The sequence below is a fragment of the Vicugna pacos genome, chromosome 22, assembly GCF_048564905.1.
Source record: "Vicugna pacos chromosome 22, VicPac4, whole genome shotgun sequence".
In the NCBI taxonomy this organism is placed as follows: Eukaryota; Metazoa; Chordata; class Mammalia; order Artiodactyla; family Camelidae; genus Vicugna; species Vicugna pacos.
This window is the reverse complement of record NC_133008.1, coordinates 11,916,970-11,943,914: the sequence shown is the minus strand read 5'-3', so window position 1 is coordinate 11,943,914 and position 26,945 is coordinate 11,916,970. Positions and strand designations below refer to the sequence as shown.

The window sequence follows — 26,945 nt, the reverse complement described above, 5'->3', positions numbered from 1 at the left end:
GGTGGCCCATCGCCGGCACAGGGAAGCACTTAGCTTTTCAACAGATCACATACCACCAACGTGCGCAGACACAACGTGCTTGCTGGGGCTCGGGGGTCTAGAGCAGCTTGCAAGTCCCAAACTTTGATTTTCCTAGAAAGGAAAATGAGATCGTGGTGAGTGGAAAAGTTAACATTTTACATATCGTCAAGCACTTCCTTAACAGAAAGGAGCGCACGCGAACAGCCTATTTTAAAAGCAAATGGGGCACCTGCTGATGTTTTGACAAGGCATTTAAACCAATTACACTTGATTTTGGAAAAAAATTAGGACCTAACAATTCTCAGAAGTGCTGAAATTGTGAAGAAATATTATTTTAAGGGAGACAAGAAAACAACTTCACATCTTCTAAATTCAATTCCTGACTTGATAATCTGTCACCAAATTCATTCATCAGGGGGCTCTCTGGGGCTGAGTAGGTGCCGCGGACAGAAGCGAGGGCTCTCTGTGAAATTCCAAGGATACCTTTCTCCAAACTAAGCAAATGCTGAGAGTTAATAATCGGAGTATGAACAGACCAGCTAACCCGTCTGTGAAGTATATGTAAGTTCATCTTGAAAGGTTTACAATACGACCTGCCATCCATCGTCACAGAGAACACACCTGGCACAGGACCTGGCCCATACCTAGCTGCTTTAACATATACAGCACTTACTTTTCCTCTTGATATAGTTATGCCATGCATTTGAAACACATACCCATCATAGGCCCCACTGACAATCCTCTTGTTATCAAACCGGATGCATCGGACCAATTCTTCATGTCCCTCTAGGACTCTTAAACAGGCACCACATTCAATATCCCATAGCCTTGAATGAAAAACAGATCTCTGTAAATCAGCTTCCTACACGTGACCCACACTATACCTATGTGATTTTCACTACCCTGGAATTCTTCATTTCTATCTCACTCTCAGTCCACATTATCACATACAAAGACATATACATACATTTACACCATTTGTGTGTGTGTGTGTGCGCACGCACACGCGCGTTCTTAACTGAAATACAGTCGATTTACAATGTTGTGTTAGTCTCTGGTGTGCAGCATGGTGATTCAGTTCTCCCTCTGTGTTTTTAAAGAACTAACTTGGAAGGAAGGCTTACTTTTCATTGTATTTCCTTTTATATAGTTTGGAATTTTTACAAATCACAGGCATGTTATTATTATTAAAATAAGACCAACAAACAAAAAATTTCAATTCTTTTTAGTTACTAGGCATTCTCTTGATGTCTGAGTTGATGAAACCAAGTAGCCAAATGGTCTAGGGAGGACTTTTCTGGGGGAGATAGGGGTTGCAGGCTGTAAAGAAGGAAAATCACGTGGGTGTGGAAAAGGTAACAGATACAGCCCAGGGAGCAGGCGTCCACTCCAGGCACTTCCAGCCTGGAGGCCATGAGGCCCACTGAAGTTAGAACTGGCAGACAAGCATGGCGGTCTCCCCTCCTGATGAGGCTCAGGGGTACCCCCTCCTAGGTACACACTGCACACTAGGGTTGTCTAGGTCACAAGGTCAGAGGAGGAGTCTCTCTTGAGGTATACGTAGTGTCTTAGACATGTAAACCCACTGACTACCCCCAGCCCTTTTCTCTGTATATGATTTACAAAACAACTCTGAAAATAGAGACTTTCCCCCTTTTTTTTTCTATTACCATTGATTTATCTACGTTATTTGCAAAAAACCTCCCCCAAAATCACAGCAAACTAAGATGTGCAAAACAAAATTAGCAAACTAATTCTGTGATGACTTTTTCCTGGCCTCTCCACCAGGAGCTCCTATCATATATCCAATGAACCTTGTACCACAGCCACCCCAGGCAAACCCCGTCAGGGTCAATGACGATGGCTTCTCAAATCTACTGTGAACAGAGCCACCCAGCACTATGACTTCAAAGTGCCTCCCCCCAATAAACTGTACAACAACACACGTTATTTTGTAAAAACTCAAAGAGATTCCAAAGCATGAAGAATACAACAGAACCAAGATTCAAGTTCTCAGCTGACTTTTATGGTATCTTAAAACTCAAAATGATAAAGAAGCCGTTCGGCAGTGACAACTATATTGTGGTCGTTTGCTATCTTTCTTTTAAAAAAAAAAATAATCTTGAACCCAATACTTATTTTGCCTAAACAAGCAATTTGGTTATAAAAAGAGCTACTAGCATACGTTGGGACGCTGGAAAAATGACTTGGGATAATTAGACACTTAAGGGAAGTTCTTAGTAAGATAAAGTGTTTAAGGATAGTCATAGTTATTAGCAAGCAAGGACACTGAGTGCTGGCAAGAAAAAAGGGAGATAAAATAAATGATCAAACAGGACTTGATGGCAGCGTTGGGAAAGGTAACCAGAGTACATGCCCATCTGTCAGGGAGAGAGGCGGGAGCTCCCAGGGAAGGGAAAGAGGACAGTCAGGCTGGAGTGTCCTCTGCTCTGAGGTGTCATGGTCATAAGTGATCTTGGGTGGAGCTGAGGTTTGTAAGACTCTGTGTACTGAAGGAATCCGGGAAGAACACCCAGGGCATACACAGATTACCCACTTTAGTATGCAGAGACAAATAAATTAATAAATGTTACCTTAAGTTTCTTATCTGAAGCAGCCCTCGAAATGTGAGTCTTGTGAGCATTCGGACTGGGAGATGAGTTCACATTCATGCAAAAAGGAGCCCAGCACACCAACATCTACCCACCTTATGGTATTATCTGATGATCCACTAACAACCAGCCGATCCCTGTACTGGAGACAGGCAATGCCTCGCTTGTGCCCATTCAGAGTACGAACAAATTCACAGGTGCTCGTGCTCCAGACCTGCACAACAAATTAGCAATATTTTTAAGAATGAATGCAGAGACGTCCTCTCACAATATATCTTAAAAAAATAAATTCAGAACTTCTAAAAATGACCAAAATACTTGATTATGAAGTACGCTGGGGAAGCTGGGGAACAGAATGGCCAGCATAAAGTTTTCTTAGCTGCTGAGTGATAAAACTGGAATGAAATACAGAGGGGAGCTGTGAAGTCTCCAAGCCTCGAGATCTTCACAAAGAGAACATCTCCTGGATGGTTCAGACACTCATCTGCCCAGAGGGAAGAGTCCAGGCCAGATTTTATGTTTTTATGCCAGCTGACATGTCAAACCCAATACAACTTGATGTGAAAAGGCTTCACCTGTCACACCCTCCTCTTTTCCAGCACAGTTTCTTGAACAGCTCGATTTGTTTTGACACATCACTCCTAATATTATGTATGTGGAATAAACAATTCCTCTTTTGTGAAATTGTCTGTAAGACTTAGATGTTAATAGACACACTTTAGTCACGCCAAATAAGGAGACATAAAGCTATCAACGTGTCCTGAGTTATTTTATTGGCTCCATTTGCAGCTCAATGGGATAACTAGACATCCAGAGACGGAGAATGAAGTTGGAACCCTATCTCACGCAGTATACAAAAATTAACTCAAAATGGATCGATGACCTAAATGTAAGAGTGGAAACTATTAAACTTTTAGAAGAAAACATGAGTCTTTGTGAACTTGGACTAGGCAATGGCTTCTTACACATGACAATGAAAGCACAAGTAACAAAAGAAAAAAATCTGTAAATTGGACTTCATCCTCAAAGTTAAAATTATTTGTGTTTCAGAGAACACTGTCAAGAAAGAGAAAAAACAATCCATGGGAAGAGAATATTTGCAAATCACTTATCTGATAAGGGATTTGTAGCCAGAATATATAAAGAACTCCCGCAGCTAAACAATAAAAGACATATAGTCCAAGTTTTCCAATGAACAAAAGATTTAAATAGATGTTTCCTCAAAGAAGATTTTAAAAACGGGCAATAAACACATGAAAAGATGCTCAACATCATTAGTCATCAGGGAAATGGAAAGCAAAACCAGAGAGATACCACTAAACACCATAAGGATGGCCATAAGAGACAGAGACAGACAGACAGACACACGCATTAGCAAGGAGATGGGGTAATATTTTGGGCCGGTATTATGCAACATCTATTTTGTAATAAGGCCCAAACCCTCCTGACTTCCAGGCATTGGTCTTGTACAAATTGGTGTGACTGAGCCGTGAGTGAGTTACCACAAACAGATTCTAATTTCCCAGCTTCCAGACTACCCCATCTAAAGTTTAATGCTATCAACTCTGTGATCTGTGAGGCTAGATACTGGACTGCTGGCCAGTGCAGGTCACAAAAGCCTGTACACTGTTGGTGGGATTGGAAAATGGCGCAGTCATTCTGGAAAACAGCTTGGCCGTTCCTCAAAATGTTCAACAGAGACTTACCATCCAAGAGAATTAAAAATAAATGTACAGGCAAACATTTGTACACAAATATTTACAGCAGCATTATTTATAATAGACAGGAAGTACAAACAACCAAAACGTCCATGAACTGATGAGTGGATAAGCAAAACATGGCACCACCACACACGGAACTGTATTCAGTCATCAGAAGGAACGAAGACACACTGGTTCACGCTACAGTGTGTGCGGATGAACTCTGAAAACGCTGCACTAAGTGAAGGAAGCCAGACACAGAAGGTCACGTATTACATGATTACACTCACTTGAAATGTCTACAACAGGCAAATCCATAGACAGAAAGTAGATCACTGACCGCCAGGGACCAGGGGGAGAGAAGAGGGGTTTGACTGCTAATGGGTATGGTTTTTTCAGAGGGTGAGGACAATGTTTTGAAACTAGCGATGGCTATGCCACATTGTAAAGATACTAAAAACCACCGAATAACAGGCTTTAAAATGATGAATGTTACAGTATATGAATTATATCTCAATAAGGCTTTTATAAAAATGTGAGGAAAGCTAAAATTTTTAAAGTTAACTTGGATACTGGAATCAGAACTGAATTTACCACATCCTGTGGGTCACTCTGGACTACAACGCTTTGTCACGTATCTGCCTCACACCACATAATGAGCTCCATGAAGGCGGGGACATGTCTTGTTCATCACTGTATCTCCAGCATCCAGCCCGGAGTCAATGGCATGGGAGGCTCTCAAAATTAGGCGGGAAAAAAAAAAATCAAACCTCGACTCCACCACCAGGCAGCTGTGGCTTCCAGCACGGTCCTCCACTCTCTGAGCCACATCTGTAAAATGTGGCCCAACAGAGTGCTGGGAGGGTGGACTGAGGCAGCGATGGAAAGCTTCTAGCACACGGTACATGTTCCATAGGTTAATTCTCTTCCCCTCAGAAAGGCTATTAACAACGTCATTTCATGAAACAGAAGACTGCTCTCTGTCCTGAGCCCAAGACCCTTTCCTCCTACCTTGCCTGTGGCTCTAGGAGCGTATAGAATGGGATGCCTCATAAGCACAGAGGAGAATAAAGACCTTGCCAGAGGCCAGGTTGGTATAAGCCACCTCTGCTTTCTCTACATTCTTAGAGGGGTGGGAACAAGCAGAGTTATGAATGCAGGCACACTTACTTTGATGGTCCTGTCACCAGAGGCAGACACAATGTACTTATCATCAAAGTCTACTACATTGACAGCAGCACGGTGGCCAACCAGGACACGGCGTAAGGTGATATCGGTGGCAGAAGCCATGTCCCACACTGCAATGGAGCGGTCCTTGGAACAGGTCACCATCAGCCCATTGCTGAAGCGTAAGTGCAGTACAGCCTCGTTGTGGTGGATCAACGTGTTCAGAACTTCGCCCGTGTTCACATCCCAGACTCTAGAGGAAGCAGAAAAGCACAACACTTAATTATCAAGACAACCAGGAAAAGATTCTGGCATCTGAGCTGGGGGCCCATTCTTAGCAGCAGGCTGGGGAGGTGTGGCCGTTACGTGTATCTGGTGATTAGGGTCTGACACTAAGCTTAAAAGAAGCCCCCAGAAGCAATTTCTCTATTTGGGAAGAGATGTCGAGATGGTTTCAAGAGAGAAGGCCAACGGCGCCTCTGCCCAGGTTTAGGTGTATTAAACAGCCAGGTATTCAGGGATGGTGTCTGCAGGCTGATGGCAAAATAAAAAAATGACTCAAGTAAGTGGGCTTTGCGCTGAGTTTGAGATGACACGGGAGGAAAGCCTGGTGGCTGGGTTCCAGGCTTTAAGGTCCCTTTTGATCTCTGACAGGCTTTTGAGTCCACTATTTATCCACTGCAAACTGGAGACTAAGTCACGGAGTCTCGTTAGCCACCACACCCATCTATTCGCCCAACTAGTTTATGGACAGAGCCAGCATCTCCCAATTGCTTTATCCTTGAGATACAGTGCTCTCAGGGGCACCCCTTTCACATGACAGCTTTTCTGTAACCCCAATCTCCTAAGGGGACAGAGCAGAGCAGGAAAGACTCAGGCTTCTAAGGCTGAGACAGGATCTACAGCGGAAGTAGCAGCCTGGAAGCACTGAGTCAGGGAAAGGATACCAGGCGTGCTGGTGACTATTTCAATCTTTTAGGTGTGCCCGTAAAATAATCCTCTTCAAGTCTCTGACTCACCCCAGAAGAGGCATTTCCTCTCCCTCCACATGTCATGTCTTCCTAAGTTACCAGCAATCCAGCTGAGGCCTTACTGCATTATCTCCAGGCTCTGGTGAACTCATCACTACACCAAAACCCAAAGCCATCTGGTGTGGAAAAATGTCCTTGTCCCAGTGGCTTAGGAGTGGATCCCGTTAATGTTTCCTTTCTACTCTCTCAGCTCCCAACCAGCAGTCGTGGCTTCTCTTCGGCCAGAAAACACTGCTGTTTCCAACCTCATCACTCTGCCCCTGGGGTGGCATCTGAAAACTGGTGTCTGCATTACTGGAAAAGCTACATAGTATCAAGACAGCCTAAAATGATATAAATTCAAGGTTCAAAACTAACTATGTGACTCTGAGTAAATTACTTAAACTCTGGCCTCCAGTTTCTCAATGCTACATCTATATAAAAAAAGAAGACACTATTTACCTACTTGGAAAGGTTGATGTGAGAATTCAATAGGGTAACCTACAAAACACCTGGCACATTACCTGTGTCCCTCAAAAGCTTCTGCAAACAACTGCTTCTGATTCTTGCAGTGCCTGCAGGTTACTGCCCACCACACTCTTAGGACATCTGCCTCCTCCCTCACCCCTCTGGAGCACGGTCCCCTGGGAGAGACAGCCTACTGCTAGGTAATGTGCTTTTACAGGAAAGCAGGTTGCCGTCTCATTCTAACATATGACAATGCGAATAGGACCTACTTAACAAGTTAGCTTTCCTGCCTACTTTGCTCAAATGCGCCTGCACCAAAAGTGGTTCTGCAATAAAGCATACAACAAAAACATCTGCAGAGCATGTGTGTGCTCTTTTGCAGAAGAGGGCGTGAATCTCAGTCTCCTCGTGGAAGGCATACAAGCTCAGTCCTGCGAAGCCAGATCACTCACCTCACTGTGGAGTCTGAAGAGCCAGTCACAATGACCCGTTCATCATACTGCAGACAAAGGACAGAGCCAGTGTGTCCCGTTAACACCTTCAAACATTCCAAGCTGGTTTTATCCCAAATCTATTGAGACAAGATCAACCATAAACAGTAACTTAGTATATCACATTCTGACAAATGTTTGTGTGTCATCTTATTTTCTGAATCATAAAACGGAACAAACCTGTTACAGTAAACAAGAGCAATAAACATCAAACAGGTGGTAAACAACAAAAGGGGAAGAGGCAACACTGAATCACTTCCAGAAGAAATGTACTTTTTTGTTTACTTTGTCCCCATAACTACTCTACCCATTACACTTAACAGCCTTATGAAGAGAATTCTTAAATGAACTCTATGAAAAGAGTTGGCTTACCCTCTGGAAAACAATGTGATGGTATTTATTAAGAGCCTTTAAAAATGCAAGCCCCTTAACCCATTACATTTGCTTACAAAAATTTTTAAATAAAAAATGTTCAGCATCTCAGAGAAATTTCAAAGTAAACTAGGAAGAATTTTTAATGAGAAAGTGTAATGCTTTATTGCAGCTGCGGTTTTTAAGAATCAAAGGAAAAATTATCTATATAGTGACATAAGCACTATTTTAAGTATTTAAAAACAGATTAAAAAGAAGTAAAATGTTGACAGTTGGTTTTGTACTGAGTGCTGTTTTCCCTTCTTTTGATCTTCCCAGTGTTTTCCAAGTTTTTAATACTGTCCGCCTATAATGAGGAGGCGGGAGTTGATTTTTTTCAAAGACTGTATTGTTAAAAAATACGTTCTGTGAACCTATTTCTTCCCTTGTAAAATACTACTATCATAATTTGCAGTGTCCCTGAAGTTTACTACAAATGGCCAAGACGCTACAAGCACTGCAGTCAGTTAAATGCCTTCCTATAAAAGCAGGGCTTGCTTCTCACTTCTGACCCGGCAGAACCACAGTTATTTTGGAGGCGTGATCAGTTCACCAAGGACCGGTGCAGAACCAAACACAAAAAGCTCCCAACCACTCGCCTAGAGGAGCCCTCTAAAGGTATTTCTGCTCCTCTGTCCTACACCTCATAAACCAAGTGCAGGCCTAATTTAGGAAAGGGTGTGCCTCCATTAAAGAGAATTCTTTGGAAACACATCCAGCATAAGTGAAATGCAGCCCATGGCCAGCCTATGCTTTGACAAGGTCCTTATAAACCATTCGTATCTATTCCTTAAAGGAGAGATGTCAAAATTAAATACTAACCCATGTCACTCTTTCCAGAGCGTATCTGTGGCCACAGGTTAGGGCTGTCAATAAGTATTACACAAAAAGAGAGTTCAATGGTCGGTATTTTAGAAGTTGGAAAACTCTGGGTGTCTCTACTGCAGACCTTCTCAGAGCCTTTACATGTTACTATACCCTGTAGATTTCTAAGAAGGGGACACAGCATATAGTGTTTACTAAATTTCTTTGAAGGGAGTTATTCTTCAAAGCAATATCCTTTAGATTCACCTCCATAGAATACCTTTTGGGAAACACCATCATACATACAGAAAATCAACAAACTAGTTTCTTTACATTATATTCTGTAATCCAGAGTAGTTTTTTGCCCTAGTTATTGGAATTACTGAAATGCTACTATTTCATGTTTATTTTTTAAAACAAAACAAAAAACAAACAAGCAAAATACTCTTTAACTCACCTAAAATCAAATACTACGAAAAACAGGGCCAAGGTGGAGAAAGCTCACTACAACCTACCCTCCCAGTTGACTGTAACTAAAAACTCTACAGAAAAACATACAAAAACAACTAGTTGAGGACTCTGAAAACTGGGAGGAGCGGGGCAGCAGGGAGAAAGCAAATATATCATGGCAAGGGGTAAAGATTTGGAGACGCGATCCACATGGGGTGAGTTTACCATTCTTTCTGTCTGTTGTTTTCTCGTTTCCTTTTTTGTGGTTTTGACCCAAAGGTTGGTCCAAACCAGGGAGATGCATTGTGAAATAGCACAGGGAGCTAAAATCTGAGCAACCACTCTTTTGGGACAGAAAGGCTGGAAAAGGGATCCTTGGGGGCCAAAGAATGTGTAAACCACCTTATTTTTTTTCTCTTTTCTCACATGGCTTTGATCCAAGGACAAGCCCAGTCATGGAGATGCACTGCTGAGCAGTGGCACAGGTAACTAAAATTCCAAGAGAAACCTCACTTTTCTGGCCAGAGGAAAAGGAAGAAAGGATCCTTGTGGGCTGTAGAGACTTAGAAAAATCCAAAAGAGGAAAGAGTTGGGGGTGGGGGGGAGGCTCCCCTAATTCTATATGAGAACCCAGACAACAGATGACTTGGACTTGCCCTTAAGCAGTGCACGGACAGGGCAGACTGAACTAGCACAGCAAAGGCTATAGAAAAGTGACCTGATATTTAAACCCCTGCTGAAGTCTCTGACTAACCTCTGAACAGTGCAAGCTCAAGACAGACCCAAAGTAGCATGACAAAGACTTTGAACAGCAGAAAAGAGATTAGAATCAAACCGCCTAACTAGGCTGACCACTTGCTTAAAAAATACTCACTCACCCATACATATTCTCCAGAGAATTATAACAGGATCCACAGTCTTTATAATATACATCCACAATGTCTAAGATATAATCCGAAGTTATTTGACACACAAAAGCCAAGAAAAGTGATCAATTCTCAGGGGAATGGACAATCAACATATGACAAGCTGGAGACTACCCAAATGTTGTCATGGTCAACTTCAAAGCAATTATTGTAACTATACTTCATTAGGTAAAGATAAACACACCTCATGTGGATGCAAGGAGAGAAGTTCTCAGCAGAGAAATAGAAACTATAAAATATAGTATCTGAAATTTAAAAATTCAATCAATGGGGGAAGACACAGAACAGAGATAAAAAATTCAGTCCACTTGAAGACAGATCAATAGAGATTATCCAAAAAGAGAGGAAAAAAGATTACAAAAAAGTAAGACATTATCAATATTTATGTAATTAAGAGTCTCAGAAGGAAAGGAGAAAGAAATTGGTGCAGAAAAAAAAAAACCTGAAAAAATAATGGCCCAAACTTCTGAAGTTTGGTGAGTGAAAGACATAAATTTACAGATTCAAAAGGCTCAGTCAAAGACTTCTTAGATATAACATCAAAAGCATGAGCCATAAAAGAAAACAACAGCAAACTTCATCAAAATTAAGATCTTCTGCTCGACAAAAGACATCATCGAGAAACAAAAAGACAAGTCATGGGCTGGAAGAAAGTATGGGCAAAACATATATAAAAAAGGTGTTGTTTCCAGAATATATAAAGAACTCTCAAAACCCAATAATATGAAGACCCCTTTTAAAATTAGGGAAAAGATCTAAATAGAAGCATCACCAATAAATACACAGACGGCAAATACATGTGAAAAAATGTTCGTTGTCACTGGAGAAATGTAACTTTAAATCAAAATGAGGTATGCTAGATATTTATTCAAATGGCTAATATCCAAAAAAACAAAAACAACAACAAAAAACCAAGGGCTGAGACTACCAAGGGCTGATTAGGAGCAGAACAAAAGGAACTCTCATACAAGTGGCTCATAAGGAGCCACTTTTAAAAAAACAGCTTGGCAATTTCTTAACACGTAAAACACATACTTACCATATGAGTCAGCAATCTCACTCCTAGGTTTTTACCCAAGTGAAATGAAAACCTACGTTCTCACAAAAATTTGCATGCATAGGTTTACAGCGGCTTTATTCATAACTGTGAAAAACTGGAAACACAAACGTCCTTCGAAAGGTAACTGGATAAGCACACTGTGCTATAACCATAAAATGGAATACGACTCAGTAACAAAAAAGAATCAACCACTGCTAAATGCAACAATGTAAAAGAATCCCAAAGGCACAATGCTAAGCACACAAAGCCAGACTCAAAAGCCTACATGCTGTGTGAGTCCATCTATAGGACATTCTTGAAAAGGCAAAATTATAGGGACAGAAAAGATCACTGGTTGCCAGGGCCTGGGGGCAGGAAATAGGCAGTAGACACAAAGAAGCAGGACAAAAGAATTTGGGGGATGATGGAACTGTTCTGGATCTTGATTACTGTTACAGTTATATAATTCTCTGTGCTTGTCAGAACTCACAGAATTTTAAACCAGGAGTGAATTGACCTGGATGTAAATTAAAGCTAAAGGTAAACAAACAAACAAACAAAAACCCACAATGTTTTCTTAAATATGAGAGAATTTAAGCTACAAACAATGTGAAACAAAATCTGTTAGAGCTATCAAACATTAAACCAAGAGAAATGACCCAGTTTATCTACTCCTGAAAAGCGAATAAAAACAACGTAAGTTGCTCTGTCATTCTTCTGTGTTATCACCTGAGCTTTTCACAGAAACCATAAAAGGTAATGGGTGTGATCTACAGGCTGGCAAGCGTCATCAGCCAGCAGAGCGATCAAGGGCCCCGGGATACTGAGGTGGTTTCTCTTTGCACCTGAACCCAGAACACAGAATCTGAGTGTGCTTAGAGAAGGATACGAAGTGAGGCAACCCAGAGGTCTGGTGTTAGGACGGGGAGATGCTCTGGCTCCGGGCCTTTAGAACCACACAGAGAGCTGCCAAGGTTGAGAGGAACAGATAAAAACCAATCTGGAGGAAATGGAGAGATTGTTACATCTAGTATCTAACACGTAATCACAATTCTAAAAATAATACATAGAAGATGCAGTCATTCACCTTAATAGAATTATCCCGCAGGCCACTGATAATTTTCTCATCATCATACTGTAAACAGTAGACACCTTTACTATTTTCAGAGCGGCACTGAATCCTCTGCAAGTTGTGTCGTCCACACCGCCAGTTAGATTCTATAGTCTAAGGGGAAAAGGAGGCAACAGATGAGTTTCTGTGAATCAACTATTCTATCAGGGCTCAGACTTTGGCACTGCTTCCAGAAACAGCATACCACTGATACTCCATCTTGGTTTGCATAACTGTCTGTGGATAGGAATCACACTCTCTTCCAAGTAAGACATTAGCCCAACAATGTTTTTCCTCAAATGTTCCCTGCCCGTCTGGCAACCGACATAGGATTTCCAATGGGTTTGGGCTGGGTTTGAAAAAAATGGCCTAGACAGAATTCAATATGCTTAAAGAATGCCATTTGCACCCAAAACATACAAATAAATAGTAACTCATTGGGTCCCTCTCTATTGCCAATTAAAATATTTGGCAGAAGACCACCACTAACATCAGGCATATACTGACAATCTGTGTATCCATCCAAAGCATTGTCTTGATCATTGACAAAAGAGATTGACAACTACTATATGCCAATTACTGTAGAAAGAATTTTGTTGCCCATTTTTCATCTTCCACCAGCCTGAAGCTCCTTTAGAATAAGAATGGCACATTTCGGCCCTGGATTCTCATTCTTACATCATCCGTGCAACACCTACTGAGATGGCAGGTACCAGCTGTGCTGGGCACGGGGGTTTAGATCAAGAGGAAGCATACTACTTTCACAGGATGCACCCTGCAGTACCTAGGCACACAGCAACTGGAAGTGGATATACTCTAAACATATGTTTATTTGGTGAAGTGATCCATGCATTAACCCTGGAAGAAGGTTTTTATCATCTCTGTTTTACAAACAAGGAAACAGTGCAACCTGCCTAGAGCCATAGACCTAGTAACTGGTTGAGTTGGAAATCACACCCAGTTCTTCCTGACTCTGAGTCTATGTTTTTTCTACTAAAATACACAGTGTCTATAAAGAAAATGTAGTCATTGCTATCAAGGCAGTCAACACAGAACACAAAAAGATCAGTAACAACTCCAGATAGAACATCATTAACAAATGAGTGATTAAAAACTGTAAATGCTGCAGAACTTCAGGGATCTTAAACAGCGCTATGGCCTGAGACCAGTGGGCAAAGTTTAATGAGGAAGTGGGTCATGCCCAGAGCACAAGACCTAACCTCTGGTAGTGGATGTTACGGATTTTCAGGATCAAAAGATATAATGTTTCCACTAAGAACAAAGTGTCACTTCCTGATCCTTGAAACCAGGGGACGACAGGGACCACAGTAATTGGCTACACCTGAGTTCAGAATCTACTTCAAAAGACCTATCTGAGTAGCTAAAAGTTTAATTAGTTGTTTTGCTGAAGAAAGGAGGTAAATCTCACCTTTATTCACGATAAGCACTTAATTACTGGGTTTGCTGACGTCTAACAAACCATACATCCAAGGCAATGTGCTTCTGTGTGCTCTAAAATGTTAAAATTTACTGAATGTTACGTGCCTGGTACTATGCTTCCACAACACTACGCTATGTGCTTTATATATTTTATAGTTAATTTAATCACCACAACTCTGAAGCCAAAATTATTGTCCTCATTTTACAGAGAAAGAAATGGAGGACTGGAGACACTGATACATACATGCTTAAAGAGGAAAATCTTTCCTCATCTGTGGCCTCAGTACTTAGCACAGGAGCCTGGAAATGTAATTCCTGTCCTCAAAGAGCTCCCATATATAGCCTTGAGAAGGCAGGATCACATACTTCTCGCACCCAGGGGGTGCAGAGCGGCACCGTGGAGATGCCAGGAGTGAGGAGTTGCTCATCTGTCCTTCTGCCACCGAGTCAGAGCTTCTCAGCCAGCAGCAGCATCTCTAGTGAGTTTGTAAAACGTCAGACACAAAACCACATTTCAAAACAAACAAATTAAAAAAAAAATTCACCCCACTGCTGCTACCACTATCAAGGTAGACAGCAGATCTTTCTATATAAGCAATTTTTTAAAAAAGGACCCAGAATACAAAGAATGCTTGGGCTCATTTAGAGAAAGAATTTATTTTTAGGTAGTGACTGTGCCACCTTAGCATGCTAATAAGCGTACCAGGAGAAACGCTGACTTAGGAGGCAGACCTACTGGTAACAAGCCTTCTTCATGGCCAGTGACTCCTGGCCGTGGTTACCAACATTCAGGCCACACCCTGCAGGGGCCCAGAGAGTTGCTGCTGAATGTCATTCCACATAAATCCAAAACATCACAAAGATGAATCCATAATATGTCTTATCTATGTATCAGGTGTTATTTAAAAAGTCATCTACCTGCTCTTAGTTTTAAAATACACACAATTGCTTTAAAATATTGAATCAGTAAGTAGCTCTGCTCCTCTGTATATTGCAATGAATAGAAAAAGCACATTTACTATCACATGGGAGTTTGAAAAAAAATTTTTTTTAACTTAAAGAGAGTGGGTGGAGGAATCCCCATAGCAAAATGAATTTCCGACATGCCCTCCCACTATTCTAAAATGTTTCCTAAAGCCAGGTGACTTGGTTATGTTCTTCTACTGTACCTAACGCCCTGAGGACACAGCAGAGAGGAGCTGGGGAAGGCAATACCGTCAGCCTGGGACACACCCAGCCCCTGAGATGCCTGGACAGAGCACACCACCCAACATGAAAGGCTGGGCCATCCCCTCTATCTCCAACCCTCAAACAAGAGCCAGAGGCCAGGACCTCTTGAAAGCTCGGCTAGATAACAGGCTTTCTTTCTAAGCCAAATGGAAGCTAGGAAATGGCTTAGCTTCTCAACACTCGGAAAGAGCCCAATATTTGAAAATACACTTCTGAATTTTGAAAGAAAAAGCTTGCCAAATAATTTTTAATGGGTCATTTTATGAAGTTTCCATCTAGGGCTGTTTTAAAACTTATTAGGTTCATGAATCCCAAAACAAGTGTAGCTTGTTTCAAAATGCCAGGAAAGCAACACTACACCAGATAAGGGAGCCGACTGCTTTGTTGCACACCGACCCTGTATAATTCCTGAGACCTCACTCTTCTCAATTCTCAAGGCCACCCACAAAAGCAAGCAACACTTCCTGCTGACTACGCCTGCCCAAAGTACTACCTACCACCATACTTGACGATCTCAACCCTTATTAGAATGCTTATATAAGCCAGGTCTTTTTCAGAAAAACTAGACCTTTAAAAGTGGAAGGCAGCCCATTGCGGTAGAAAATACCTAGGCCAATTAGCAGCTTTGGCAAATGACTTGAACTGTCTGAGCTGCAGTTTCCTCCTCTGTAGAAATGGAAAAAATAATACATACTTCCTCAGATCTGCTGGACGGATCAGAGATGACATATGACAAGTGCCCACCACAGCACCTGCAAATGGCAGCAGTGATGCTCGTCCTTGTCTGTGGACAGCACTGACCAGGAGGAGCAGGCTGTGACCAAAAGAACCTCACCAAATTGCCAGGAACTGCCATCTCAGCCTAGGCTGATCTTCAGTGCTGATGGCCCTGGGCCCTCCCCATTCATTCCCAGGAAGGGGCTCAGCCTTCACATGCAATTCAACGGTTAGCTTCACTTCAGCAGCAAGAATAAAGGGCACACACAGGTGCACCTCTTTAATTATGCAGATACCTGCCATTTCACTTACACATCATGTGGTGTGGCTACTGTAGAGGAATATTTCATGTTTTTGAGAACTTGTAAAATCCCCTTACCCTGTGCAAATTTTCAAAATACTGGGAAAGTAGCCATGATACACAGAGTATACAGCAGCATTTAAATTGGCAATAGAGTGAAAACAGATGTCTGAGTATGGAGAATAACATTATTTTTAGAAGCCTAAACACAACTGGGTGGGTGGGCAAGTTTTAGCATTTTCTGGTTAGGACAATGTTAATATCAAGTTTGCAAACCACAAAAAAGCTCCCCACTTTCCCTGAATAAAATGTGGTTTATTAAAAGGTGCGATACAACACACCATCATTCTACCAGTGTTCTGTTCCAAGAAGAGTGCTTCAAAAGTTTTAATCCAGTGAATAAAAAGAAGAAAAAGGCATATTACATGAAAGAGTTTGCCACCACTCTGAGATGCAAAAGAGAAAAATCCAAGTTCAGGACATCAGAACGCTGTCTAATTAACAATACCTATCTCTGTTGAGGGACACTTGGAGGCACGGTAGGCTGAAATGGGCTTTGGACTAGAGTCTCAGGTTTGACAATCTGAGGATTAAATTAAATCACTATCGCAAAATACCTAACAGTGAGCTCCCCATTAATGATAATGATGGTAACAATTGAGACTCTAGATAGCAAAGGAAATATGGCTGCTGCTTTTAGGAATGTGCCTCAGGTTTTCCAGGAATTCCTTCTCAATTCAGAGGCACTCTAAACCCTTTCTCTCTCTCCTTCTCTCTCTGTGTGTGGCAAGAATACCCATGAGAGATGAACCTTTGCAGAAAGCTAAGAACTCTTATTTATTCTCTCCAGACTTCATTTCTCACATTCTCATTTCCTGAATAATAGGGGTTGGCCACACTAAGTCAGGTTCCCTACTTTTTTTCTTAAAAGTTAGCCAATTTCTGTTGGGTCAGTGCAGAGGGCCAAGGTCATCTGCTAGCCAGAGCCAAATATGGAAATGGATGGATGACAGGGGCAGCACATGAACCAGAGCTGTCAAGGCAGAGCAAGAAGGTGAGAAAGCAAAAAGTGCTGCGAACTGGCAACCCTGCAAAGTATATGGAGAAAAAACACAGACACTCCAAAGCCGTGTGCAGGCAACTACAGAGGGGGACAAAAACATCCACTTCATGCTCAGAGTGCAATGTATCTTTTGGCAACAGGCTTAAAACCCTTTAAAGCACTATTACCTTTCCCATAACTGTACTAAATAAAACACAGCCAACTAATCTTATCTTAACTCCAACCCCTTTTTCAACTAAGAGTCAAGGACACTGAGTACTCACGCAATTGGAGAAAGATGAGAAGATCACCTTGAAAAGTCTGCAGGCATATAACAACATACCTCTTTCTCCTTCACTTCTTGAATTTTCTACTTTGAAAATGACAAACAACAACTCTAAGCCTAGAGCTAAACAGACCTCAGTTAAAATCCCTCTCTTCTACTTAACTATGTAGAAAGTTCTAAAACTTCTTAGCCTCAGTTTCCCCTTCTTACAGACATGTCCCTTGTTGTCAGAATTCAAGGCAATCATCTACAAAAGCCACACAACATAGTTCATGAGTATAATGCAAGGGCTTAAAAGAGAGTGCTTGTAAATATTACATTCTGCTTGTGACGGTTTCAGACCAGCTATATGGGTAAAAGCCAAGCTCATGAGTCTGTTATTTGTTTGATCCGTGGATCACTGATACAACTTGTGTGTCCACTCAGGGCAGTATAAAACACACTCCCAAAACAGAGGCAAAGAACTCTATTTTGATGAAGTACCAATGATCTATAGCGCAAAAAAAGTTGTACCAAGTACAGAAGGATATAGTTGATCACAGACTCAGTGTCTCACCAGCTGTGTGATCCTGAGCACGTTATTTAACCTTGTTGGACCTCAGGCTCCTCAACTTTAAGTCAGGGCAGGGCCTACCTTTCAAGTACTGTCCAGAGGCATAAATGAAGTTAACAAAGTGTCTAGCACAAGAAAACCCTCTATACGTGGTACATTATTTTTTATTATTATTACTATTAGTGTATGTACCAAAGTATAAAACATCAGCCCCTACACTAAGAGAACTAGCCCACAAGAATCTGGAGGAGACTCTTGTGGCCAACCAGTGGGTTTTCCTAAACCACACTTTAAGAACCACTGGGTAGACCACCATGATGCAGAGGTTTTGTGTCAAACAGGGTTTTCCCCCATAGCTCTATTTTCCCTTACATCTGCCTCCTCTACTAACTTTAAAATATTTTTCCAGCCTGAGGAAATGGTTATGGTAGGTGGTGTCACATACTGTCACGCCACAGAAAACTGAGTTCATACTGTCGGTTACAATAGTACTCAGGGGGATTAAATAAAATTATCTATGCCACCAAATCTTCAACCTGATCTATTTATTTCTAGAGCTCCTATGTATTAATAATAATTGACTTTAGATATCATCATTCTTACAATAAAGGGCTTGCTAAAATTATTCAAGGAAATTCAGAGATACTTTATAAGGAATAGTTGGGGAGAAAAAAGTAAAAGGTAATATAGTTTCTAAGATGCAGGCACAGGCAGCACCTCAGTGCAACTACACAGTGGTAAGGCAATCCCCTCTTGCCTGAAGCACACACACCCACCCAAAGATTCAAGTTAACACTATGGCTCAGCTAGTAACACTACAGGAGCAATTTATTCTAGGTTTTGAACTGCCAATGGATCAATTAATTCCTAAACTTTATGATGTCTGGCTGAAGTTTTTTAAATTATTTAACCTTCCCTAAAAGGTTACTTTATAGCTCATTTTAGGGAACAGAATACTCAAGACAAGTCACATTCACATTTACCATTAACCAAATGATTCCATTAGTTCACATCTGCCTTAAAAAGAGGGTGGGGGGAGGGGCCTCCAAAAAAAAAAAAAGCATGTGTTTCACCATTAATGAATTTTGGCACAATAACTTTTATGTCTATCACCTGGGGGCAAGGATTACTTCACGTTTGGGAAACTGGGTATAACTTTATGGGTGATACAGCATTGCCTAGCAAAGGCTGAACTTTTCTGCCAAGGAGGAAATAGTGCAGTAACCAAGACCTGCCAAGAACACATGTGAAAGAGTTAATGAGAAATGCCTGTGCATGTCTTTCCTGGTTCAAGGAAAAGGGCTAAATAATAAAACTGAACTAATTAGAACACATGAACAATATCAAACATCTCCAATGTTTCTCATCAAGTTCACAGAGTTTTACTGGTCTGGAGAAGTCGCACTCAAATCCAAAATGGTCCAGGAGCATAATTTGCTCTATAAAAGCCACTTAACCGTTGCTCAAAATCGTATTTGAGTCATTTTGAAGAAAAATTATGGGAAGTTTTCAGAGGAAATCGAGGCTGCGCCGCCTCCAGTTCTCCAGAGATGGCTCAAAAAACGTAAAACTCTGCTTACTTGAAGAACAGAGTCTTGGATTTTGGAAATTCTATCAAATTAGAATAAAGAGTTGATTTTGGATTAAGGTTCTAATTAACTGGCAGCCCTGCAGAAGCATTTTGTGTTTCAGAAAAGTTAGATCATTTTTTAGAAAAAGGCATTATCTACCGTGAAGAATAGCTACAGATTGCACATTGTGACACATTCGCTTCAAGTGTTCAGGTTTAAAAAAAATTACTATTCTATGATTTAAGATCAACAGAATACTCTAAGGCAACATAAAAAAGTTGAGAACAAGACACAAAGAGCCCATAAAACAGATAAATCATAAAGTTACCTCTATATCCTGGATAATCTTTGGGTATAATGACCTATAAAATGAATTGGGAGGGCCATCTGTGGGTCTGTTTTTAAATAGGTACTGATCCCTGGCAAATAAAAACAAACAGATGTTACATTTTTGCACATAAAAGGGTGAGTTTTATGTTTATGTAAACATGGTGCTTACAGAGATGAATCTTTCAAGGTTTTTGACTTGCATTGAGCTTTAATAGTTCAAAAGCAGGATTTCTGACAATTAAATGTACATGTTAGACACAAGTTTACTTTAGCTTACAGTTCTCTCACATGGTCCTAACCTCTTATGTTCTGAATACCCAACATAATAGTCTAGCCTTTCATTCTGTTGTTTAACGAAAAGTGCTAATTCAGTTTTGCGAAAAATCTAACTTAGAACATATCAAACTTCTTCCCATAAAGAAAATACAGCCCTAGCCATCACTCACAGCACCCACCACTCATCTGCCACAGTTGGGGCTCTCTCTCTCTCTTGCTAGCTGGGCCAGGTGGCTGGCACGTGCAGAGCTCTAAAGCTGTATTTAAGATGATAGGTTGTCTCTGAAAAATCCTGCCCGCTATACTGCCCATCTTCAACCAGGAAAAATACCTGTTAGCAAAATGGACTTAATTTGACTTTCTCCTATTTTCTTTCTTTAAAAAAAAAAATCTATCTTTTGGTAATAGTATCATCACCTAAGGAAAATGTGAAAGGAAAAGCATAAACACACGTCTTTGAAAAGCCGAATCATTCATTCAAACTACACAATACTGCCTAACAATTAATAAAGGTAAAATATGCATTTAAGAAAGGGTTATTCTAACAGCTTTAACTTTTTTTCCCCCTCAACTTGACCACTCATCTTCTCCCACTTGTTTAAAATAGGTCAATACATCTGGCAAGTATAACTGCCCTTTTTAGTCATCAAACTGACCCCATGTCAAAGAACCCTTTTCAACCCAAATACTTACCACCCTCTCCTTTCTGAAAGTCCCTTCCATAGAGGATCAGTGCGCACCATTCGTTCAATCAGCTTCTTCCAAAGCATTCCTTCGGAGATCACTCGCTGCCATTCTTTACATACCAGCTCTGCTGCACACAGAGACCTGGCATCCAGGTAAGAAAGAATGTTTTCTGCTATGTGATCTAAGCCTTGCTCTACAAAATAGAAAAGGCAGTGAAGAAATGGGAAAGGAGATGGAAATGTACCAGTTACCATTTCCTTAAAGGTAAGAGGAATAAAGAAATCCTGAACCAGGAAATATAACTGAGTAATATCAAAAGTCTGCAGATATACAATATACAAGCGCATGAGTACATAAGCATAAACACTTCTTTTTGGTTCTGGTTTTTTAAGATAAAGCAAGTGATGGCAACAGTTCCTGTGTGTAAAAGCCAACCCTCGACAGCTCTCTATTTGTCATATACTATAATAAAAGATTTACTGCCATTTTCTTTTACATAACTCTGTGGGGCAATGACACCCCAAATTCTACAGATACGGCAGAGAGAGGTGAAAGCACTCAAAGTTTCACCCCTATAGCGTAGTGAAGCCAAGACTGCAACTCCAATCTCTTGCTCCAAAGCTTATGTTCTTTCCCCTCTGGTCTACTGTGTCTCATAACAAATCATCCTATTAATACATGACCTATGGCTATCCCTTGGGGCTAAGGAGACAAAAAGTTTCATGAAGCACACGCATCTGAAAAGGCTTATGAAAAGCTGAACAACAATCCAAGAGTTAATTAGGTCAGGTGTACTTAGATGTATTTTTGTCAATCATTGCTCCGTCTCCTTCTTGTGGAGGTAATATCCTCAAAACCATGAACCACATGCCTGAAAGTTCTAGAACTTTAAGAGGTTTATCCTACAAGATGCAGTATCCTCTCAAGATTCAGCCTTTGCCAATACACACAAGGGTAAGACCATGACCGCAGTCAACACTGTTGCCACCTGTAAACTCCCACCCTGTGGTTTTGGGCGCATCCCCTGCAGCTATCAGAAATAAAGCTCGTCCCGAGGCCTATTCTGTGCAGGGGTGGGAACACTAAACACACAGTCAGGTAATTCCAATTTCAAGCCGAGGTTCATCATGCTGTGGTTCTACGACATGAAACAATACTGAAACATCCCCGCCCTCTAGCTTTTTACACTATAAAATGGTCATCACCAGGAACAACTTTCCTTTCTCATGTTTCTCTGTAAGAATCAAATGAAAAAGTCCTATGACAAAGTTTTTTAAAGGGCACCATCCAAGGTTAAAATTTGTTCTCTTTTTCAAGATAAACAGAAGCAGCAGAGTAGCACTAACTTGGCAGGGTACAGAGAAATCACTGGACTTTCAGAGTCTCAGTTTCCTCATCTGTATAAAATGGGGATAATAATCTCTGCCTTATTTTGAAAATACCAAAATGAGATGACGCATCAAAAATGCTTTAGAGACAAAGTTTTTGCCCAACTCTAAGAATGGCGATATACAAGGCTGATGATGGTTTACAGGCCCTTCATATACTAATTCTCCTGCTCTGGACTAGATCTAATACCCTGATCTGATAAAGAAGACTAACTACACTGAAACCACTATCTTTCCTTGCAGACTCCACTATATTAGCTTTAATGCAGCAATGCTCACATGCCTTCATCTGCGGTCGTGTCATGGCAGACCCCTAAGACGGTGGGGAGCTGAACGTAGGCCCCTCCCTTCAAACATCTATTAAAACAATTCCCTCTAATTCTGTATGTGTACGGCTAGTTTAGAAGTGGGAGGCAGCTTCATGCCAAAGTTTGTATTATCCTGACTACAGTTCATCTTCAAAGTTTTACCTGACCCTTCCATTTCTGATTCTATCATCCAGAGGTGTGGCTATTCCACACGAGATCTGCATGATGGGCAAATGCAGTAAGTCTTTATCCCAAGTTGTTGGCAAACATGAAAAATGGGTCAGAACCAAGGACAGCACCCGTGATTCTCTATTTCCCTCTAGGCTATCATTCATCCACTCATTAAATACTCACTAAGCACCAACACTGAGCCACCAGTTCTGTAACCAACTGAATTTTATGCTATGACCCAGCCCACATCTCTCTACTCCGTCCTCAAGGGCATTTGAAGAAACTCTGCCCATGAAGACACTACTATCTTTGCACCATGTTTCTGAGCTGCTAGTTTCATAACTTCATCCAAAAAGAAAATCAGGTGAATCTGGCATGTTTACTGTTTGTGTTCCCTTGCTGGTGCTTACTGCATAAAGTCGGCATTGCAATTTTTTGTTTACAAGTTGACACTAACTGCTTTGTGTACCTCCTTCACATATAGAACCATATTCATCATTTAAAAAAAAAAGCTATAAAATGCATAGAAAAATGTTTTTAAATTCCTAAATCCCACCTCTCAGAGATAATGGCTTTTAACTTTCTGTATACGACGTCCTTCTAAGCTTATACATCTCTACCTAGTCTTCTTTTGAAGTTAATTACCTTTTGAAAATCCACTTGAAAATTAGACTAGAATGGAACATCAAATTTAACAGCCAATATCTCCCACATGCACCTTCTCCAGATCTCAAACCACAAAATCTGCTCATCAATCATCGCTGGGTACTATCACGCAGGACTACCAAACACAGCCGTACAAACTGTCTGGGCACAACTGTACCCAGGAGCTCTGCCTACTGGCTTTCGATCACTTCTCAATGTTGCACAATTCTGAAAGTCACAGCTGTAGGTTCTGTCACTTTCCTGGCACACAATGTCCTTAAGTCTACTTGTTCACAGGAGCTATATGTTTCCTAAGGATCTCTGTATCTTTCTTGGATTACAACTTTTCTGTACTCTCTAGTTTTAAAACCATCATTCTTAGTGGGAAAAGAAAAAAGGATAAGTTAAATGAGTGAAAACACACTGCTTCCTTCTATTATCACTACGCCACCCATCCCAAGTACACTAGCCCTTCATTCTTCATACTCTTGCTCCGAACAGTTGATTATTTTATTTGTTTTCAGCTGTCCCTAATTACGTAACCACTTTGGACAACTGCATATTACTTGAGGCTTAGCCTTCTTGATACCATTCTCAAGGCTTCAGGCTACCTTTTCATATATCTTCATGCCCCTTTCTTCCATTTTTCTGCCCAAGTGTATTTAAAATCAAGGAAATCTATGGATAATCACATGGTGTTCTACTTGCGCCTCTCCACTGCTGGGACTGACGTATTATTGATCAGAATTTCAAATTTCAGAATCTCTCTACCCTCTTTGATTGTATTTTCTTTTACAATCTCTAGCCATGATCGAATAAACTTAGCTCTTCTCTGAATTTTCCAAATTCTGGGGTACTTATTTATCATCTAATTTCTACACTTAACATTAGAACATGGTCAGTTTCCAAAGTTTCCCTCCAATCACTAACCAAATCCTAATTGGTTATAAATGTACCCCTAACAATTCCCCTCTTGAATCCTCTGCTCTCTGAGAGAGGAAACAAACAGCAAGGCAAGAACGCATTATAGAGTTGTTTTTTCAGGCCTCAATGGCTGCCACATCCCCATGGTCTGTATATGAACTGGGAAAGCAGCATGCAAATTTTCCACCTGGCTGGGTGGTCTATGAGCTAGTTCTCCGAAGCCGGGGTGGTTATATTTGAATCACTTAGGCCTACTGATTTTAAAAACAACAGCAGCAAAAGCAGATTCCTGGATATTCTCCTGATCTACAGAATCAGAATCTTTAAATGGTGGGGCCCAGGAATCTGTATTTTTAAGACGCATCAGCAGATAACTCTGACATGCCGGGAACTCCTGCTTTATAGCAGTAATACCCCTTTCAGTCCTCACTGATTTCCCCCCACCTCGCTAGCTCACACCATTGGGCTGGCTATCAATGAGTTTCTGCATAAGGAAACTCATTACTAACACATACCTCTTTCAAGGGCCATTGGTCCAATTGAGGAACAGCTCAGTGAAAGCTACAAGATTTGATTCATTTCCTTTTGTTAACACTTTAAATTCATTTCATCCTTCTAGGAGGCAGCATGTTTTAGTCTCTCAGAAAATGCACTGGCTACAGAGTAATGTAATGTGGGTTGAAGCAAATCAGTTTTCCTTTTTGGAGCTCAGTCTTCCATAAAATAGGAATGAATTAAATGCCTGAAATGGATTATCTCATATAACCTACACAACAACCCTCTAAGACAGGTCCTCTCCACAGCCTCATGTTATAGAGAAGGAACTTCCTAACTTTGTTGGGAAGGTTACTAAGAGGAGGTTACTAAGGAGCCAGATACGGAATAGGTACACAGCAACGTCAGTCTCTCTTCTTCCCTCTTCCAGAAACAGCCTCAGCTGATATCCTTGGTCAAGGAAGCTACAGTGTTCATTGCTCTTGTTTGTTATTTTCTGCAGAGAAAATATTATGCCCTCCTCTAGCAAATCGCTAAGCCCTCTCTACTGCTGGTACAGCACGAGTAAGTCTCATACTCCTTTAATATTTAAAGAAGAGCAGGAATCACCCAAACTCTATTAGGTACCTTAGAATAGCTGCTCCCAGAAGCCGTGCAGACCTTGTAACTTTCTGGTTTCAAGCCTATTCAGGACAAAGAGGTGACTGAATACGGTGGTCCATTTGCCTGGGCTAAAAAGTGCTCTGAGGTGTTAAAAACAAAGCATTTTCTTAAGTACCAATGTCTGGCTCTCATTTACTCTATCGTGCTGAGACTCCCCCATCTCCTACCGCCACCCCCCTCCCCAAGGCAGCAAGAGGACACATTATGGCCTCAGAAATTGAGGCCAGAACACTGCACACACAGGCATGAAGAAGTGCTGCTGCTGCTAATTACAGGCACCAGATGAAGGTCTGGAAATTTTTCAATAATAAATTAAAACAATTAAAAGGCAAAAAATTTCAAAGCTCAATATGTAAATAACACTGTACCAAAATGAAACTCAAATGTGTAATGTCAGTTCAATGCCCTTGACTACAGCCAGCTTTAAGACAGCTGCTTAGATCATACAATTACAGAAACTTTTATTATTTTAGAAACACATTTCAAAGAGCAGCTGCAAAGAAATTTCCTGCCCCCCACCCCTGCTGATCCTCCCCCCTCCCTACTCACAGATCTAGTTGTAAAATCTGAAGTTAGAACTCTTGAAAGAAAAACAATGTAATTTCTGACAACAACAGTCTGTCAATGCAATGGATGCCTTTAACCCGGAATATACTGACCTAAGGATTCGGACAGAAATGAAGTGAAATAAAGCTCAGGTCACAAAGTCCAACATTTTGTTATGCCAACAAAGTGGCACACACACACCCCCCTACCTAAATGATGTCAGGATGAATCAATTCGGAAATCAGTGGGTGAATAATTAAAACTTCCTGGCAATAAATCGTACTACTCCTAGAGAAGCAGGTGTTTCCTGACTCTCTGGGCTTCCCCCCCCCCAACTCTCATCCTCAGAGTACCCAGATGCCAGGCTTATTATATAAACTGTCCCTAATGTTCACAATATCCCATAAAGAATATTGTTATTCCCACACAGATAAGGAAACTGAGGCTCCAGAAAGTGGGCTCACATAACTATCAAGTGCAGGGGCTGCAATTCAAATTGAGGGGCCGTCAAATCCAACACCCATGCTCTTCCAGCTGTCACGCGGGGTCTTTGGCCCTGCATCCAGCCTAAAGCCTACGTTCTGTTTCTTCCACATCTCCCAAGACCTCTGATCTAGTCTCCGTCACATTTACAGTTCGTCATGGTTTTTCATTCTTACTTGGGGATGAGGCAAATGAATAAATCATGGCCAGGAAGCTAAGTGTTTTTAAAATTCTTAATTGTTTAGACACCTCACCAAACGGATCACCAATGCTTATCATCCGTTTTGAAGTACACTTTGCCTCTACTTCAAATGGCATAAAGATTCCCTTTAACAACAGTTCTTGCAAACCACAAACTCAGCCTGCAGAAATTGACATTGCAGACTAAACATTTACCATGATTTTTAGAAAAGCATATCATAATTATCACTTTTTCCACTGAACCAAAAGGAGCCAGAGACCACAAACATTTTCCATTTTCCCTAGACTGACAGGTATGATATTCACAGTATGCATTAAGAAGTCAAAACTATAGACCATCTTTTATAGAATTAATGGCTTTCACAATTGAAAAAAAAAAGCCTTAAGTTGACTACCAATTTCAATAAAGTAAAAATTCAAACTCAGGATCATCCACAGTAAAAGTTAAGCACCAAAGCAGAATAATGATTAGCAGGCT

At 41.0% G+C, this 26,945-nt stretch overlaps 1 protein-coding gene across 6 annotated transcripts in view; it reads right to left on the bottom strand.

Annotated features, from left to right (window-relative positions):
* The window catches only part of FBXW11 (F-box and WD repeat domain containing 11), a 113,368-nt gene that overhangs the window by 10,006 nt on the left and 76,417 nt on the right, over positions 1-26,945 (bottom strand). For 5 of the 6 annotated variants that reach the window (XM_072947238.1, XM_072947239.1, XM_072947240.1 and 2 more), the window contains 8 exons: positions 20,650-20,836; positions 19,679-19,769; positions 12,187-12,324; positions 7,431-7,549; positions 5,504-5,753; positions 2,729-2,847; positions 738-848; positions 54-132 (listed from right to left, as the gene is read on the bottom strand). In XM_072947238.1, the coding sequence (XP_072803339.1) occupies positions 54-132; positions 738-848; positions 2,729-2,847; positions 5,504-5,753; positions 7,431-7,549; positions 12,187-12,324; positions 19,679-19,769; positions 20,650-20,836 (1,094 nt within the window). The remainder of the gene's footprint in view (positions 1-53; positions 133-737; positions 849-2,728; positions 2,848-5,503; positions 5,754-7,430; positions 7,550-12,186; positions 12,325-19,678; positions 19,770-20,649; positions 20,837-26,945) is intronic. The other variant, XM_072947241.1, reaches the window with a different exon arrangement.